Source organism: Chlamydotis macqueenii, chromosome 5 (assembly GCF_036417535.1).
Source record: "Chlamydotis macqueenii isolate bChlMac1 chromosome 5, bChlMac1.mat, whole genome shotgun sequence".
NCBI classification, from domain to species: Eukaryota; Metazoa; Chordata; class Aves; order Otidiformes; family Otididae; genus Chlamydotis; species Chlamydotis macqueenii.
Genome location: NC_141560.1, coordinates 69,782,247 through 69,798,561, shown reverse-complemented (window position 1 = coordinate 69,798,561; position 16,315 = coordinate 69,782,247). Strand labels below are relative to the sequence as shown.

General features: G+C 39.8%; 1 protein-coding gene across 1 annotated transcript in view; it reads left to right on the top strand.

Annotated features, from left to right (window-relative positions):
* The window catches only part of LOC147600622 (uncharacterized), a 30,793-nt gene that overhangs the window by 10,387 nt on the left and 4,091 nt on the right, over positions 1 to 16,315 (top strand). Inside the window, exon 3 of the mRNA XM_086749633.1 lies at positions 2,184 to 2,315. Coding sequence (XP_086605759.1) covers positions 2,184 to 2,315 — 132 coding nt within the window. The remainder of the gene's footprint in view (positions 1 to 2,183; positions 2,316 to 16,315) is intronic.

Here is a 16,315-nt window from a genome sequence, read left to right as displayed (position 1 = left end):
TGATGTTGACGTAAGTGTAGAAGACTCAAAGTTACTTGCCCCTTCTTGGGATATGTTTTAAGTGTCTCCACTCCGAATTTTTTTAATAAAAAATCTGGACCAGTCGTCTTGGCAGCTTATGGTGTCACAGAAAGTGCGTTATACACCGACTCTAATCTAATTTTTAACCAAAATGTAGGCATATAATTAAACTAGGCATATAATTAAAGAATTGGAGATAATACTTTTCTGGGTACAAAAAAAAAAAGATGCTTTTGTAATAAGAAAAGCCTGTGCTCAGATCCCATCAGCCTATTTTAAAAGGAGGGCTGATGGCAGAAACTGTGATGTGCAGTAGCCTGTTAGTGAATTACGTTGTTGTTCCTCATATGTATGCATTTTGAAAGCAGCTTTTCCTGTGAAAGAGAGTGATGGAAATAGTGTGTGTCACTGGAAAAACTGTTGCATTTTTTGTTAACAGTCACGTTTTGCTTAAAATTGTTGTGTATTAACATTTTCCCGTTTCCCCACTGTTTTCAAATGTTTTACTGACCACTGTAGCATACTGAGATTTTTTTTCAGTTAATCAAAAAGAGCGCACGGAGTTCCTCCACCACGTAACGCCCCTTATGAGGTTATGAAACTGGAGGGATTCCCACCTGAATTGTGCCCCACTGCCACGCTGCAGACGGGGAGGAGGAATTGAGCAACCCCCGCTACTGCTCACCTCCTCTCTAGAGTGGGACTTTCAAAAGACCTGAAAAAATGAGTGTAGTAAAACTTGTGCCGCTTGCCAGCCTTCAGGTTACTCCCAGGACATGTCCTTACAGGTTTGATGTTAGCAGAGAGAATAAAAAAAAAACAACCTGACCTCAGAAATCTTCCCCTAGCTCTTTTATACCAGCTGCTTTCCGATTAGGTTCCCCTTACAGCATGCCATCAGTGTAGCATGCGCAGTAATTTGGACCATTAATTTAGTCTAGCGTGTGTACATATCTGTAGCCATCATTTCTGAAAATAGATTTTTAAGTACACCATAAATGATGGTAGCTGTATGAAACATTATGTCCCTCTTAAATGATATCTATCCAATTAGACAATATTCTCATAGGACGTGACTTTGGGGTAGTATATTGTTATTTGTTTTGTTATTATACATTGCTTTAATAAGACTACAGACTGATCCTCCCATCAGTGCAGTGGACTGTACAATTTCTGTCTTCTCCAAAAAATATTAAGATAGGATTTTCTGAAGCATATTGTAGCCTGAAAAACAGAAGCAAGAAGGTGCTACTTCTTCCTGCTACTGATAATCACATGTTTTTTGTTTGCCGTTGTCTGTTTCTAGGAATAATAAAAAGAAGTGTGACTGCAGGCTAATTAATTTTTAAAAAACTTTGTCCTTGGTTGTTTTATATATTTTTCGGTAAGAATATCTCGTGTTAACTCACAGAAGCTGAAATTGCTGTGGGAGCAACGAAAGTTGATGTGTATCCAAAGACCTTAATTCGGCTCAGCCGCTGCCCCTCTCCTATCACATACTGATGTGCTGTTCAGATTAGACCTGAAAAAGTTAAAAAGTTTAACATGAAATGGCAATATTTTTCGGTAGACAAGGCTTGTCTACCTGTCTACTGCAGGCAGTTGCAGTTTATAAGTGTGTAATTCATATTAGGATCAGCAAGATGTGTCAGCTGTGGGCTCCTGGGAGGAGGGATCTGGCTGAAGACTCCAGCAAAGAGACATCTTTTTGGTTTTTTCACTGCCTGCTATCATGGTGAAGCAGGGCCAGGAACCAAGGCAAAATTGTGGCCTGCAGTGAATGGCTTACTGGCCTTTATTGCTTTAAAAGACATTTAATTAAGGATTGGTTTAATTTCACCTAACTTAAATGTTTAAATGCCTACAGTGGTGAATAGAGAATGGTCCTTCTGGAGACCCTTTCTTTCCATGTGGCTCAGCCATCTCTGCAGGGGCGAGTTCCTTTATCCTGCCTGAGTTTGCTTGGCAGGGACGGCAGACCTGGCTGCTGGATCCCGTAAAAATCTGCATTTGTGCTCCGGTGACTCTCTGGCTTGAGAGGGGAGGATCCGAGGACCTTCCAGGTGGAAGGCTGGTCCCTCCCCTCACTATCATCTTCTGTCTAAAATGGGCCAGTCAACAGCTCACAGAAATTTAACATTTTTCCTGTTTCTCACTTTCAGCCCTGTTACATCTGCTTTGATCCGTCTGCTTCTCATTGGAAAGCACAAGCCCAGCAGGAGGGAGAAGCGGTCTATGGGCTCACCTTCACAGGCACCAGCTGCCATACGAACCACTCTGCTCTTGGACACGAGGTAAGGTCATGAAGGGGCAAGAGTCTTCTCATATGAGGGAAGAGCAACCTCGAGGTCAACACTACATATCCCTCCTAGCTTTTCATCCCACAGAAGTTGTCTTGTGCCTGTGGACACTGTTTTTTTTTTCTGTTTTCTTTCCCTTGGCTCTGAGATCCCCCAGTGCTGTCCTCTGTGTAGTTACAGCTGTGCGAGGGATGTGAGCTGGTGACAGAGAGGCAGCTGTCCCTCTCCTCCTGCAGTCTGGCCTTAGTTTCGAGATTTCCTACGACTCCCACTGCTGCTGCTAAGTCTCTGCATAGCATCTTTACGGTTTGTCCTCTGATGTCTGCTAGCTTGCCAGCCTGTAGTTGAGGGGTTATCTATGCTTTGAAAATACCATGAGCACCACCTGTAAAACTGAACTGAACCTGGCATTTTTCTATCTGATGGAAAAGCACTACAGAAGAAAAATATACTTTTCTTTATTTTTTTTAAATACTCCTGCTGTGTGAACTAGAAAAATGTGCTTCACCTGATAGAGAAGATTACCTCTAAACAAATATTTGAAAATGTTATCGTGAAAGAATTTAGCTTTTCACAAATTCTTCTTTTCACTCTGGCCTTTGCACTTTTACAGTCAGATTTGAAAAGTTATGTTTTTGTATCACTGTGAATGCCTCTTAGCTTGTCAGTCATCTGTAAAATGGATGTGCAGAATAAAGCAACGTGAAATTTTTAGACTTCAAAACCCCTGAAAAACATTTGAGGAACAAAAGTGTTTATTTTACGTACTTTGAGATCTTCAGCTGGTGTGAGCAGCTCTGCTGAAGTCAGTTATTTATGACACCTCAGAGCTGACTTCAAAATCACAAGCGTTAATGCAAAGAGCAGACACTGTGAAGCTGCCTTTAAATGCCAGATGGAGGAATATATGTCAAGGTCTCTGAAAGATCCATACTACAAAAAATAGTCCAAGGTAGTATTTGGCTTTTTTACGCTTCTCCTTTCTCCTCTTTCCCTTCCTATGGTATCCCAGTAACACTGTATTCTTTGTTTTTTCTCCCAAAAAGAGTGATACCTCCCACACAGCTGTGTGATGGCAGTGCCGTGGCTTGTATCCCATGGAGCTGCATCATAGCGTGTCACTGTTTCTTTGGTTTCCAGTGGATTATATTTCTAATCCCAAATGTCTATATGCAACAACGTTCTTCTGTCTGATGGCTTTTCCGCCTTCCCTTCTATTGAGGACATGGTCCTCATTTTTAATGAGTTTCTGAAATAAAAACCTTCCGTATGTTTCAAAGGCAGAAAAGAGAAAGAGGAGCCTTTTAAAAAGTTTGACTGAAAACTTAAGCATTTCCTTGAAATTTTCTTTCTTGTGGTAATCCACCAATTTGGTATGACTTTCTCTTCTGTTAACAAAGCTGGACTGAAACTTTGAGGATTACTATGAAACTTTCCTCACTTGAGACTTCAGATTGGCAAAGAAGTTGTAAAACTCCGTGAAATTAAACTCGTCGCACTACTTTCTGCTTCCCTTTTTGCAAAGCTCCCTCACTTGCCAAACCAGATGAGATGAAAATGCAATGCCAGTTACGCTGAATGTAGCAGTTTAGGAGTATTCCTGGCTCTTGGTAATACACCTGTAGCGGAAAATGCATAGTGACTTTTTTTTTTGTACAGTTTGTTTACACTTACTATTTTTATTCAGAGTAACAGAATATTGTGTAGTACAAAATGACATGTATGGTAGTATATTCTTTGTATTAATATTTATCGATGCCTAACATTCTATAGTTTTTAACCTAAACTGAGAATAATATCTTACTGAGGTCCTGAGGTATCAAAATTTCCTTACTGGTCATCTAGAGGTGTAAAATGGTCCCATGAAGTGGCGTCTAATTAATGGCCTTTCATAATTTATATTGCATATAAGCGTTAACTCAAGCCCTGCTCTCCAGTGTTGTTGCAAAATTTTTTGTTCTTATTTTTTTTCCTCTTAGCCCTCTAAGCATTTGACTACAACTGCATTGTTTATGAAATAACTGCTCAGCATTTCAGCTTCTCTCCAGTTCTGTTAACTCGCACTTTGAAAACTACTTTTAAATCTCTCTCTCTTTCTTTCTTTTTTAAATTTAGTTTTACTGCTTGAACTAAATAGTAGCTTTAGCCTTTCGGTTTGGAAGCTTGGGATTTTTTTCTTGGTAAACAATTTATTCTGTTGTAATCTCTCAGTAAGTAACTATGAACTGTAATATTTTGAAAAGTTTGTAGAGCGAGAAGCATCACGTACACAAACTTTTAAATATGTCATCTTTGAAAGGCATCTATTCAGCTGGTGACCAGAAGAGTGAACAAGATTACTTGTTTTCTAGACCTTTATTTGTATGCCAGGTGGTTAAGAGGTAAGGACTTTACATGTTTCCCTGAGTAATAAAGAAATTCTGTGATTGTAGATTCAGATTCACGGATGCAAAACAGCACAAAAATCAAGTTCAATATGAAAATGCACAACAATTAATTTAATTCCTGCTTGGATCCCCGTGGGAACTTCTGGCTAATGCGCAAATTCTTTATTTACTAAACATCCTATGTTTCATCCTAGAGTGTGCTCACCCACAGATTAATTTTATCAGTTTCTCACAAACTGTATACAAATGTTGTGTCGACAGTTGCAAGTACATACAAAAATGTTTGTGCTCCAGTAGCACCTAGAGGTGTTAAACAAGTGGCATTCCATCGTGCTACATACTGTAGAGAACATTGGTTTTGCCTTGAAAGCTGCCTGGCTTAAATGTGATGTTAAAATGGAACGGAATTAAAAAAACAAACCAGCAATAGAATTGGGAAAAGTAATAAAATTTGGGCAAAATTTTGGGCTATAATAAAATTTGGGCAAAATTTTGTGAGTTAAAACCATGCTAATGTTTTTTTTTGAAATGGATTAATATATTCATATGAAATACTTGAATACTATGAGAAAAACCAGTAGTGTAACCACTGAAGTGAGTTTATTAGGTAACTATAAATACTGCTTCCAATTTGCTGCAGGAAAAAAAAACCAAAACATTTTGTACATTTTTTTCTGCATGAGTATCTTGTATACTTGATATTTCTGCTGTGTGAAATGCTGAGAGGCTGGTGCGGTAGATGTCACACCTTGTACTCTCCCTATGTCTGTAAGGGTTATTTGGTGAATGTTTATTTTATTTTCAGACTTCTTGGGGAGCTTGTAAAGTCTCTGTCACTGAACACTTGTAAGAATAAGTAAGAGATACCTGCTGGGATATACCAAGGTCTATTTTGTCTTTTTTTTAGGGGCAGAGAATGCACTAAACACCTTCTTGCTCTCTGTTTGCCTGGTATTCAATCTACCTGAAGTGGTCAGCTAAAAGCTTGCAGGAAAACAGTTTATGGAGCTGAGAAAGTGTAATTGAATTTATTTTTCCTGAAGAAATGTATTCACTGAATGTTACACTCTGGTTTTTTTTTCTGCTGATGATAATCAGTTAACTGTTTCTTCAAAATCTCTTCATTAATTCACCTGTGAGTGTGAGGAAGAGCAAAATCACTTGTTCATTAGCATTTTGCTAAAGGAATGTGTAGACCTGGCGACCTTTCTGGAGTCAGGATGTACCCAGTATGGACCCATTACAAAGCCAGGGAGAACTGGTGGTCTGGAACAGGATGGGGATGTAAATTCCTGCTCTAGTTTCTGGATGTGGATTAATGGACTGGCTGATAATGGGGACACGCCTTTAATCCAGGCATTCTTAAAAAGGGCAGAGTGTGGCAAATTCCCAGCAGTCTCACTGAGTTCTAATGCTTTCAGAAGATTCACTGAACTAGTTCAGAAATATTCTAGGTGCGCCGATCAGGTGTTTAGCTGGGTGAATGCCAACAGGATGTCTGTGTTCCCTGGCTGGAGCTGCTCAGAGGTAGATGGAGAGACTGTTGGCTATTGTCACTCCTGGCAATATATAAAACTCACTGGAATGCTTGAAATTACATTCCCATGTACTCTTCCATTGCAAAGGCTGTCGTTATTTTTTTTAGGTCATGGTGAAACTTGTTGCCCTGAGGACTGATCAGTGAGGTCTCCTAAATGACGTCACTAAGGTGGTCTGTCCTTTGTAAAATGCTTTGGTTTCTGTAAAGAAGGAAGAGTGCGGTGGCCTAAGAACAGTTGTTCTCAAGTTCTTGAAAAGGCTGAGAAGTGTGTTTCAAAACCTGCAAAAATAAAATTACATGTAAGCAGCTGACAGTTGGGAAACTTTTTTTAAACTATTGCATCCCAAGGCACAGTAGCAACAGTGATCCCAAAATCAGGTATTGGTAAGGTACAAGGTTTTTGTGTAGTACATTTAAACTCAAGAACAGAGAAGTGTGCGGAAGAACAACTCTGCTGACTTTTAGTTCTTCCAAAGTAAATGTTATTTTAGTTCTGCTGGCATCCTCCAGAAAAGAAGCTGCAAACACAATTAAGTTGGCTTAATAGGATTTTAGAAATTTTATTATGGCAAAAGAAATACCTAAGTTAGATTTTAGTTTGTCTTACCCAGAGCATTCACATCCACTTTATCCCTTGCTAGGGAAAAACCTTTAACCGCTCTGTTTTATTTCTTATTTACTGGATGCATTTCAGAGTTGCTGTGGAGACTGCTGTTGTAAATGTCATTGGTGGCCATGTGGTAAGGGAAGCATTACCTACCAAAGTCTTTGGTAAAAGTTTTCTCCCTTTCTCAACAGAAATTTAACAGGCAGTTAAAAGCAGAGACTGTAAAAAACGTTGGGCCAGGCAATTGTGGGAAAGAGAAGGACAGGGCAGCTATCAGTCAGCGGTGGGCGTGGGTGGAAGGAGCAGGACTGATCTCCTTGCAGAACAGTCCTAGAGCTACAGGAACCAAAGAGCGGTGAAGCTGAAAGTCAAACATTATAATCCTTTGAACTTTCTGGGGTTATTGTGATTTAAACCGTGCAAGGAGAAAGGGTAGCGCGTAGCTTTAGGGCACTTGAATTAGACGTGGTTATAGGGATTGTCATGAATGCTGGCTGTCCTTTAATAAGCAACAATTCAAGTGTGTTGCAACTGTTTCCTTTATTTTAAGGTTGAAGAGAGGTGATCAGTGTTGTAATAGGGAATTGGGTTATATGGGTTTGAGATAAGGAAAATAATACACTTGAGGTTTGAGAGAAATACAGACAAAAGCTTGAAAGTCACATCAGAATTATCGAATTACATCATTCACATACAACTGTGTGGTCCTTCAACAGCAAAAGGCCTCACAGGATGTCAGTAACATTGTTTAAAGCAGTTTATACAGCGCAGTCAATATGAGGAAAAGTGTTGGTTGTTTTTTTTTTAAAGCCTGTATTGATGCCTAGGGAAAGACTTTAACAATAGGGCAAATATACTGCAATACGTCCCATTCTGCCCTCCAAGTGTTTGTTTTTCAGGGAGTTTATTTAAATCTCTGTCATGTAGCCTGCGTGCAGAACAGTTACTCGGTGAATTCAAGTCAGTACATGATTTATTTTCTCAGAGGTCTGTGTGTCAGCTATGCCATGGAGGGATGGGTTGCACAGCAATAGTTACTGCATTATGATATACAAGTTCTAATTTTAAAGACTGCTGTTTTTAATTTTCAGAGATCTGTATTGTGTTAGGCCTGAACAAGAAGGTCCTGAGAAGAAGACTGAGGGCATCATTTTTCTGAATGTGAAGGACCTGAGGGATTGCCAGCATGACGGTTGTCGGAAGGCACTTAGGAATTGCGCTTTATCTGGGGAGAAGAGAATCTGATATTTTTTTTTGTTCTCTCTCTGTGAAACAAGGTCTCAATGGATAGCAGGTTTTCAAAGCATCTAGGAGCTCCAAAAGTAAACCTTAGTGCATTATAGGGAAACTCAGTAACCTCCTAATTGAAAATGTTACATTTCAGGGGCTTTTACTGATAATGTTGTGTTTTAAGGTATTCAAAGTACTGTTTGCAAATTGAATGATAGATGATGAGCATAAATATCCAATTTGCTAATTATGATGCTAATAGGTCATTAACAACTGATTCTATTGGCACTTAGTGATGATACTTAATTTGGGTTGCTTACTATTGTGTTTGCCTTTATTGGTACTAATGAGGCACGGATATAGTCCTGTGATTTGTCCTTTGAAGATTTATCTGAAAAATACTGCTATAAACCTAGTCCTTATTGTTTTCCCCTCAATACCATTTATTCACTTTTCTGTTTCCTGCTAATAATCAAGTAATTATAATTTCCATGTCTGTAATTTCCATGCAAGTGCCCTGTGAAATTTATGTTCAAAGAATGTTCTCTGTACTCCTTTTCAGTGCCAGATTAATTTATTCCAATTTGTTTGTGATTGGTAGTGTTATAATGCACATAATACCAATAAGAAGGTATAATGATCTGACTTGTAATTGAGATGCTGTGTAGATAGCATCCACTCACACCGCACTCCGAAGTGGAGGTGGGGAGTGGATAGAGAGAGACAGAGACGACTTGCAGTGCACGGTGTGGCCAAACTGGACCATGGCAGGTGGGCTTGTTAATATGCTACCAAATTAGATTTTGACTGGATAACATTGGATAGGTTAGATTAATGGTTTTGCCCTGATGCTCGTGGTGTCTCTCCCAGCTGAAGCTATGGCCTCACTGAGGCACTGATGCAGTATCTCCAGAGCCCTTGATAGGTTTTCCTCCAGAAGCGTGTTCCGTTGCTCTTTGAACTGACTTTCGGTGACTTTTCTAGTTCCACCCTAGCCCATTAAGGACTGGGAGAAAGCAGAGGAAGACAGGGAAAAGAATAGGGACAGGACCTACATTTGACGTATTTATAAAATGACTTAATATACTTCAGTTTGTTCTTTATTTCTCTCCTAATATTCTAGTTATTCTTGTGAATGCAACACATAAAGCTGACATTTGCAAAATCCTGTCTCTCTTGAATGGCAGTAATTAGCTCAGTTCTCATTGCTGTTTGTGTAGAGCTGTTTTTGCCTGTGTCACTTCATATTTATCAACTGCATAGTCGATCTGCTGTTTTCTTACCCAGTCATCACTTTCTCCTGCTGCTCCCTGCAGCCAGCTTCTTTCCTCCCTTCAGATTTCTCCCAGACCTTGTTGAACATTAAGCTGGAAACACTCTGAGAGCGGTGTAAGTTTTACTATTTGATAGAGCTCCACAGACAACTAGTGATCCCTTCTCTGTAGGAAACAGGACCCAGAACTGTTCTTTGGAGGAAGAGCTCTCTTGGGAATTCCTCAGGATAGCTCAGAGAGGTCAGGCTGCTCCGATCTTACTCTCTGGGTTATTGCCAGTAGTGACTTTTACAGCTATCTTGTGCTCCCTGCTTTTATTTATTTCTTCCACGTTGCCAGAAAAGCATACCTGGTTATCTAGAGATGAAAGAATTGCCTAATGGAAGCCATACACTTCTTTCAGCACATGAATATTTTTGTATTTCACATGCACAAATGCACTCTTTGCTTTTTTTTTTTTTTCTTCCTTCTTTTTAAGTAGTGGTGCACCTTGGAATGGTAGCTCAGGTCAGGGTGACACTGCGCAGCATTAACTTTGCTTAATTCTTGACAGACGTACGCCTTGTATTTTTGGGGGGAGGAAGGGAACGATTGTTTCTGGCTGAGATTGCATTTGAATGAAAATATTCTGTTTCTCAGGGTAAAGGTCCTCAAGCAGAGCTTACAATTACCCTGTGTATGTGAATATCTGAATTCACTTAACAGGCTGCAAGGCCATAGACTTGCTTTGGGGCATATTAACATTTATTTTTTCTGCATGGAAGCTCAGTTGCCCATATAGCAATCTACATATTAGTGGAGTGGGTTTAATATTCTATAGTAGCTGAGCATCTTTTTATATGTATATATGACTTTTAATACCTTATTTTTGGGGTATAATTTTGCATAGTGTTGCATTACTTCATAGTATTTATGGGGTTAAACAAACAAATTTATGGATAGCGAAACTAGGTCACATGGACAAGACTAATTAACCTATATGTAGGCAGATAAAACCAGGGAAGGGAACAGGCTGTGAGTAGAAGAAACACATGACAAAAAGCAGCATGACCCATATTTGAAGTTAGGGAAAAATGTATGTGCTTTCTTTAATTGTGTTGAAACTTCCTATGTCTAGACAGGTCCAAGTTTGTAAAAACTGAGGACCCTAAATTACATTCAGACTTTGAGAAGGGATGTAGAGCTGAATAAATCCCCTGTAGAAATAATAGCTGATGTTCTGTGCTGTAGATCCTTACTGGAAAATCCAAACAAATAAATGAATTGATGCCTGATGTAACTCCATTTACTGCAATATGTTACATGCGCAAGGATTTTATATCCGTGGCTCAAACCCTTTGTTGGCATTAAGAAATGAAGTTCCACTAATGTGCTAAACACCTCTGTGGTGATGCTGAGAAGGGACAATATTTTTTTTTTTTACTTATCCACAGTACCCAAGTCAGCAGTCCTTAAATTCAATATGTTGATAATAAATGGGCCAAGCCATCATATGTGGCATGCACGGCCATGTCCAGCTAGGCACATAACTAGCAAAAAGCCACTGGGAGGGCTCACTGGGACAAGGCTTGTGCCATCCATGGGAAGGAGGTGCAGTGGGGAGATGGGTGCACAGCCGCCTGCCAGAACACAGTGCCAGTGGAACAGCTTTCCTGCAGAGTGAAACCGGTGCATCGCTGATACGCCGGTCCAGAGCTCATGTCTTAGCATCAGTAATGGTGTGCAAACACAGGGAACACTGCCTCTGAGATGTGTTTCATGAGGGGAAGTCAGCGTGGCACAGCTGTGTCTCCTGGGAGCTCGACTTGAGACACCTGGAGTCAAGTGTTCTTTACATAAAACATCAGAAGCTGCCTTCTTAGGGGTTTCTTTTCCTGCTGTAATTCTTTTGTCATGAAAATTTCGGTGTATTTTCAGTGAAAGTAAATAAGTGTTGCATAATTTGGTTGATTGGCGTGGGTTTTATTTGCCTAACTCGAGATCTCCACTGAGATTTGTGTACATCTGTCATTTTTATTCTCCTTTCTCTCATCCCTTTGTCAGAGAAGGTGCATTTGCCTGGGAACAGTGACTTCCCTGGGGATAGTGGCTTGTTAATGAGACTCAAAATTGATACCTGGTTGTTTTGAACTGAGATTGTGATCTTAGTTCATTGCTTGCATGTGGTTGTCCAAAATCTGCAGAGACTTACGAATTCGTAAGTTGTGGAAAGCTTTTCTGTTCTTCCATTTGTTGTGCTTCCAGTTTCATTGACTCTTGTTTGTTTGCTATCTGTATTCATAAGGGAAAAAATAGTATGCTATCCTAGAGTGAAAATATTCATTTAAAAGACAGTTGGTACAGACGCCTAAGATCTGCTTCCGCTCTACATATCTGCTGTGTTAAAGCACACAAACGTGTTGTAATATAACTGAGTTTAAGCTTGTTGAATACTCTCCAACATATATGGGATTATCCCATTTAGGCAGCTCACAAAAATCATGGGAATATTTTTTTATCTACTTATGCTGGCAAGTCTCATTCGTTGTAAACTGTGCTCATAGCACGGTATGATGCTCACGTTTTCTTGTGGTTTTGTTTCCTCGTCTGGTTCCCTTCCAGCTCACCACATTACACAAATAAATCCAGGGCTGGATTAGGAAGCTACATCCCAGATCCTGTTGAATCGAGCGATTGCAGTTGGGGCGGCAAACTCCCTCCAGGAGCCTGCCTGAAATCTGCTGCAAGGAAAGGCTCGCATGCTGCTCGTGTAAAAGGGCATCTTTCCCTGTACCGTGTTAATGGAGTGAGGAGAATGTATCCCTGGTGATCTGAGTTAAGCGGAACAACTTGTATTTTGACAAGCAACATATACAAATTTTTCAATTGCGTGTGGTTTTCACTCCTCCTTGTTTGTTTTGCTTGTAGTCTTCTCTGTAAAGAGACTGCAACGTCAGATTAATTGGGCCTGATGAATTTCTGGAGATCATATGGCAGCAGCTCTTAACCTTTGTAGCTTGTTATATGCACAGTGATTTACTTGCTAAACCTTAACAAAATTTTAAATTAGCACAAATATTTTCTTTATTATTGACATGGCTGTCATAGTATTTTTAGTAAGAACAGTTTAATCTTCCATGACAGGTTGATAAAATTATTTGAAATATATTGCTGCATTTTATCTTGCATTCCTATTTCCTTTAAATACTGCTAGCATGATATAAATGAGTTTATTTCTTCTGATAATGGCAAATGTTTTTTTTAACCACATTTTTTAACCCAATCTCCCTAAATACTATCAATCCTGTCATCTCTTACACCAGCCTAAATATGTTACTGATAAACTGAACTGGATGGGAATGGATTGAGCTGAGTGTTCACACCGCTGGAGTTGCGGGCAAGACCTGGCAGTTGAATAGTTTATTTCTGAGCAAGCTGGCTCTCCTTGCACAGGTCAGCCACAACTCCTCTTTCTCTCCCTTTTATTACTCCATCTTTCATCTCTCTTCACTTAGCATAGCTCAGCCAGGTAAGTTAATAAATTCCTGTCCTTCACTAAAATTCCTGTCTTTAAGGGAATGACAGAGGCTGCAGCTGCCCTCAGTGATTTGTGATTTATAACGGGGAAGTAAACTTCCTCCTGTTGTCAAAACAGTGACAAGTGTTTCCACAACACAGCAATGATTGTTTAGATGGTACACGTAAATAAAATGGAGCCGCCTGGGCTGCTGAAAGCATGACAAACACAATACTCTGCTAGTTTGGGTAGATTAACGCTCTCTTCCTTTTAGGTAAAAGTAATCTGTGGATTTCATTCCCTTCTTGAAAATATTTTCTTTTTGGTCAACGGCTGGTAACATTTACAACCCTATGAATGTGGGGAAGGCAATAAACAAGCAGCCCACTTTTGTTTGGTAAATACAATTGACGGGCTTTCCTTGGAGGTTAGACGCAAAATCCAATTACAGGGTTAGGTAGAAAATGGGCACAAGTCGTTCTGTGAATCTAAGTTTCAAAGTTGTCCACCTTATAGAAGAAGAGAGTAGAAATTTTGCAGTGCAAAATTTAGGCTTGACTTCATTGAGTCAGACAGATCTGATGAGTTACATGAAAAATTACATCCAAGGTGAGCACCTTCTGGCTTTTTGAAAAGCTTTTATTATTTATTAGTTATCATGGATTTTGCAGTATTCGGGAAATGAAATAATTATGAGCCATGAACTGAGGCTAACACATTTGTCTTTCAACACTGATTGCTTATTAATTGGCAGTAATACGTATTACTTTAATTATATTGCCATTTTATGTTTAGATACGCATAGGCAGGAGGTATTTCTCTTTCCATAACTGAAAGTTTTTTTTTTTTAACTTACTACAAACAGGCAACAAAAATGCAGGATCTGATTCTAGTCTTTGTTTCATTATCGTAAACTTAGGATTTAAGCTGTTTGAGGTTATGTTATTCTTTATAGACCGTGGCTTTCTGTTGTAGTAATATGAGTCTCTCTCAGCTTACTTTTTGAAGTGAAAATATTTCATTTTAGAAATGTTCAACATAGACATTGAATGAGTTTCACATCGACTATTAGTGAGGCATCCTGATATTTTTCTGGGATGGAGAAGGATTGTTGGCAGTGTACATTTTATTCTTGAGCTTGACTTTAATCCTCAGTGTAAGCATTGAGTATACTGCAATTGTTTTAGTGGCTACAGACTGTCTCTTAATGAGGTGCTGCACGAAAAAAATTGCTTTTTGTGGTCTCTTCCCCTTTGAAGTGTCCTGAGTTGATGACACGCTCAGAGGTCTCAAGATTCCTCATCATATAAGTTAAACCATGCTCCGCTTCAGGTGATTGTCAGTCCAGCTCTTTGGAATACAACTGCTATTTAAACATCTTGCAAGCTCTTCTGATCCTGACTCTTCAGTGTTTTCCCTGAAGGGACCTTGTTAATGAAGGTTACACCACACTAAGTAAACTGCTAGAGAAGCCAGCAGCCGGGAGTGGTACGCTCTGAATTTGTGACTGTCCCACTTTACGAGAGGAGGAGGGAGATCTGGAAAGCTGTTGCCCTAAGGGTTCCTTCTGTAGCTCCTGTACTTGGGAAATCTGTGGTGTAAGGCAGCACAGTGACATGTTGGATTACAAGTTCTGCGAGACTGTTTGGGTAGTGGTGCTGCCCAGTAGTGTTTGGAGTTTGGGAAGGATTTTTGACAGTTACTGTGCTTGTCCTATTTAAGGCCCCTGATTATTTGTTTTCTACTTAAAAGTGGGGAATATTTGTATGACAGACCTGAATTCTGCCTAAATTGGATCAGCTAGTTACATCCAGCTTATTTTAAGATAGTAAATTCTGAGACTTCTTAGATCCTGATAGGTTCATATTTATATAAATTCATTTTTTTAATATAAATTCATTTACTTATGAATTTACTTATGGATTACTACACTCCACATTTATTCAGGCTGATCAGGCTTCATACATCAAATAAGTAAATCCCTGGCGCTTGCTGTCACAAGAAGGTTTTGCTTCATATGCTGGTGCTGTTAGCACCACACACCCCTTTTGGCTTCCAAATGCAAGCAGTCATAATGTTCTGGCCAGTGGTGCTCAGCTTGTGTGGCCGTGGAGCAGAGAAAGTGTGTCATTGCGCTTCAGCGAGGGAGTAGCACGTACTCTTGACTTCACCCGTTCCTCTGCATTATGCATGGCCAAGGTGTTAAAAGATCTGCTGTTTGCATGCGGGTCACAACTACTAAGTGAGGGCTAACAACTATTTAATTTGCTAAGTATTTTGGAAATGGGCTTAATAACGGCCAGTAAAATCAAGTCAGGTGTAACACAGGTGCAAGTGGGGTCGTGAACATTGCAAAAAACTCTAGGAAAAGTAAAAATAACTCTTGTTTAGTCCTCTGCTGTTGCACCGTCTGGGCAGAGTCTGTCATGAAAATGGTCTGGGTCTGCTGAGCTGGCCCGTGAGGTGACCGTGAGCAGCTCAGACAGGTGGGATAACGTCCTGCTCACGACTGTGCGCTTTGTCTTCCCTTCCTTCTCCAAGTCCAGGGAACTGGAAGAAGCTGACTAGTGCCTGATCAGGAAGGGGTGGCTGAGGGATCTTTTCTGTACGTCTGCTTTGCACTGACATGGAACATCCCTGCTTTTGTGCTAACTTGTCTCATTTTAGCATATTCTGTTGTCCAAATTCTTGATGCTGCCTTTTTCCTGTGTCTGTTAAGTGTTTTTCAAGAGGCAATGTGTGGGACTGTGGAGGTTCTCTGTGTCTTTAGTGTATATGAAATTAACAGTACATATTTATATTGTCTGTATATTGACAGGAATTAAATTTGGGGTTTTTTTTTTTGCTGCTAGGATGAACTTGCTGCCCTAAGTAGTGAATAATCTGAAGCTGCAAAGCATCTGGCATTTTTGAAGGCCATTCTCTGCCACCACACAGCATACAAGCATTTAAACCGTTATGTTTGGACTGCTGAGGGAAAAACGAATAGAGTAGTTGAGCACAGCAAAAAAAAACAAGAGTCACAAATATGTGAGTTCATTTCAGTAAGTGTTCCAGCAGCTGTAGACTTCATATTTAGTTCTACAAAGGTCCGTGTGGAGTTCCTTCTTTCTGAGTGTTAAATGCATGCCCAAATGTGGTCTCTCCTGATGAATGAAATAACTATTTCTCCACTTCCTCAAACTGTTTGCCTGACTCTGTTCACATTTCAACCTTGTGAACAGACTTTGTTTGCCCTGGCTTTACATAATGGCAGAATTAGATGATAGTAGTCTCTCAAAATCTCAGATAGCTCTTCCCTGGCTAAATTAGTTTTTCAGCTTGTTGCTTTGTTCTTTGCTGAGCTGGAGTCAAATCAGGTTTGCTTATCAAGTCTCTCTCAAGTAGAATTTGAATCCATCATGTACGTACATGCCAGAGACACAAGCCTTGGTCCTAGTACTTACTTCAGTTTTTGAGC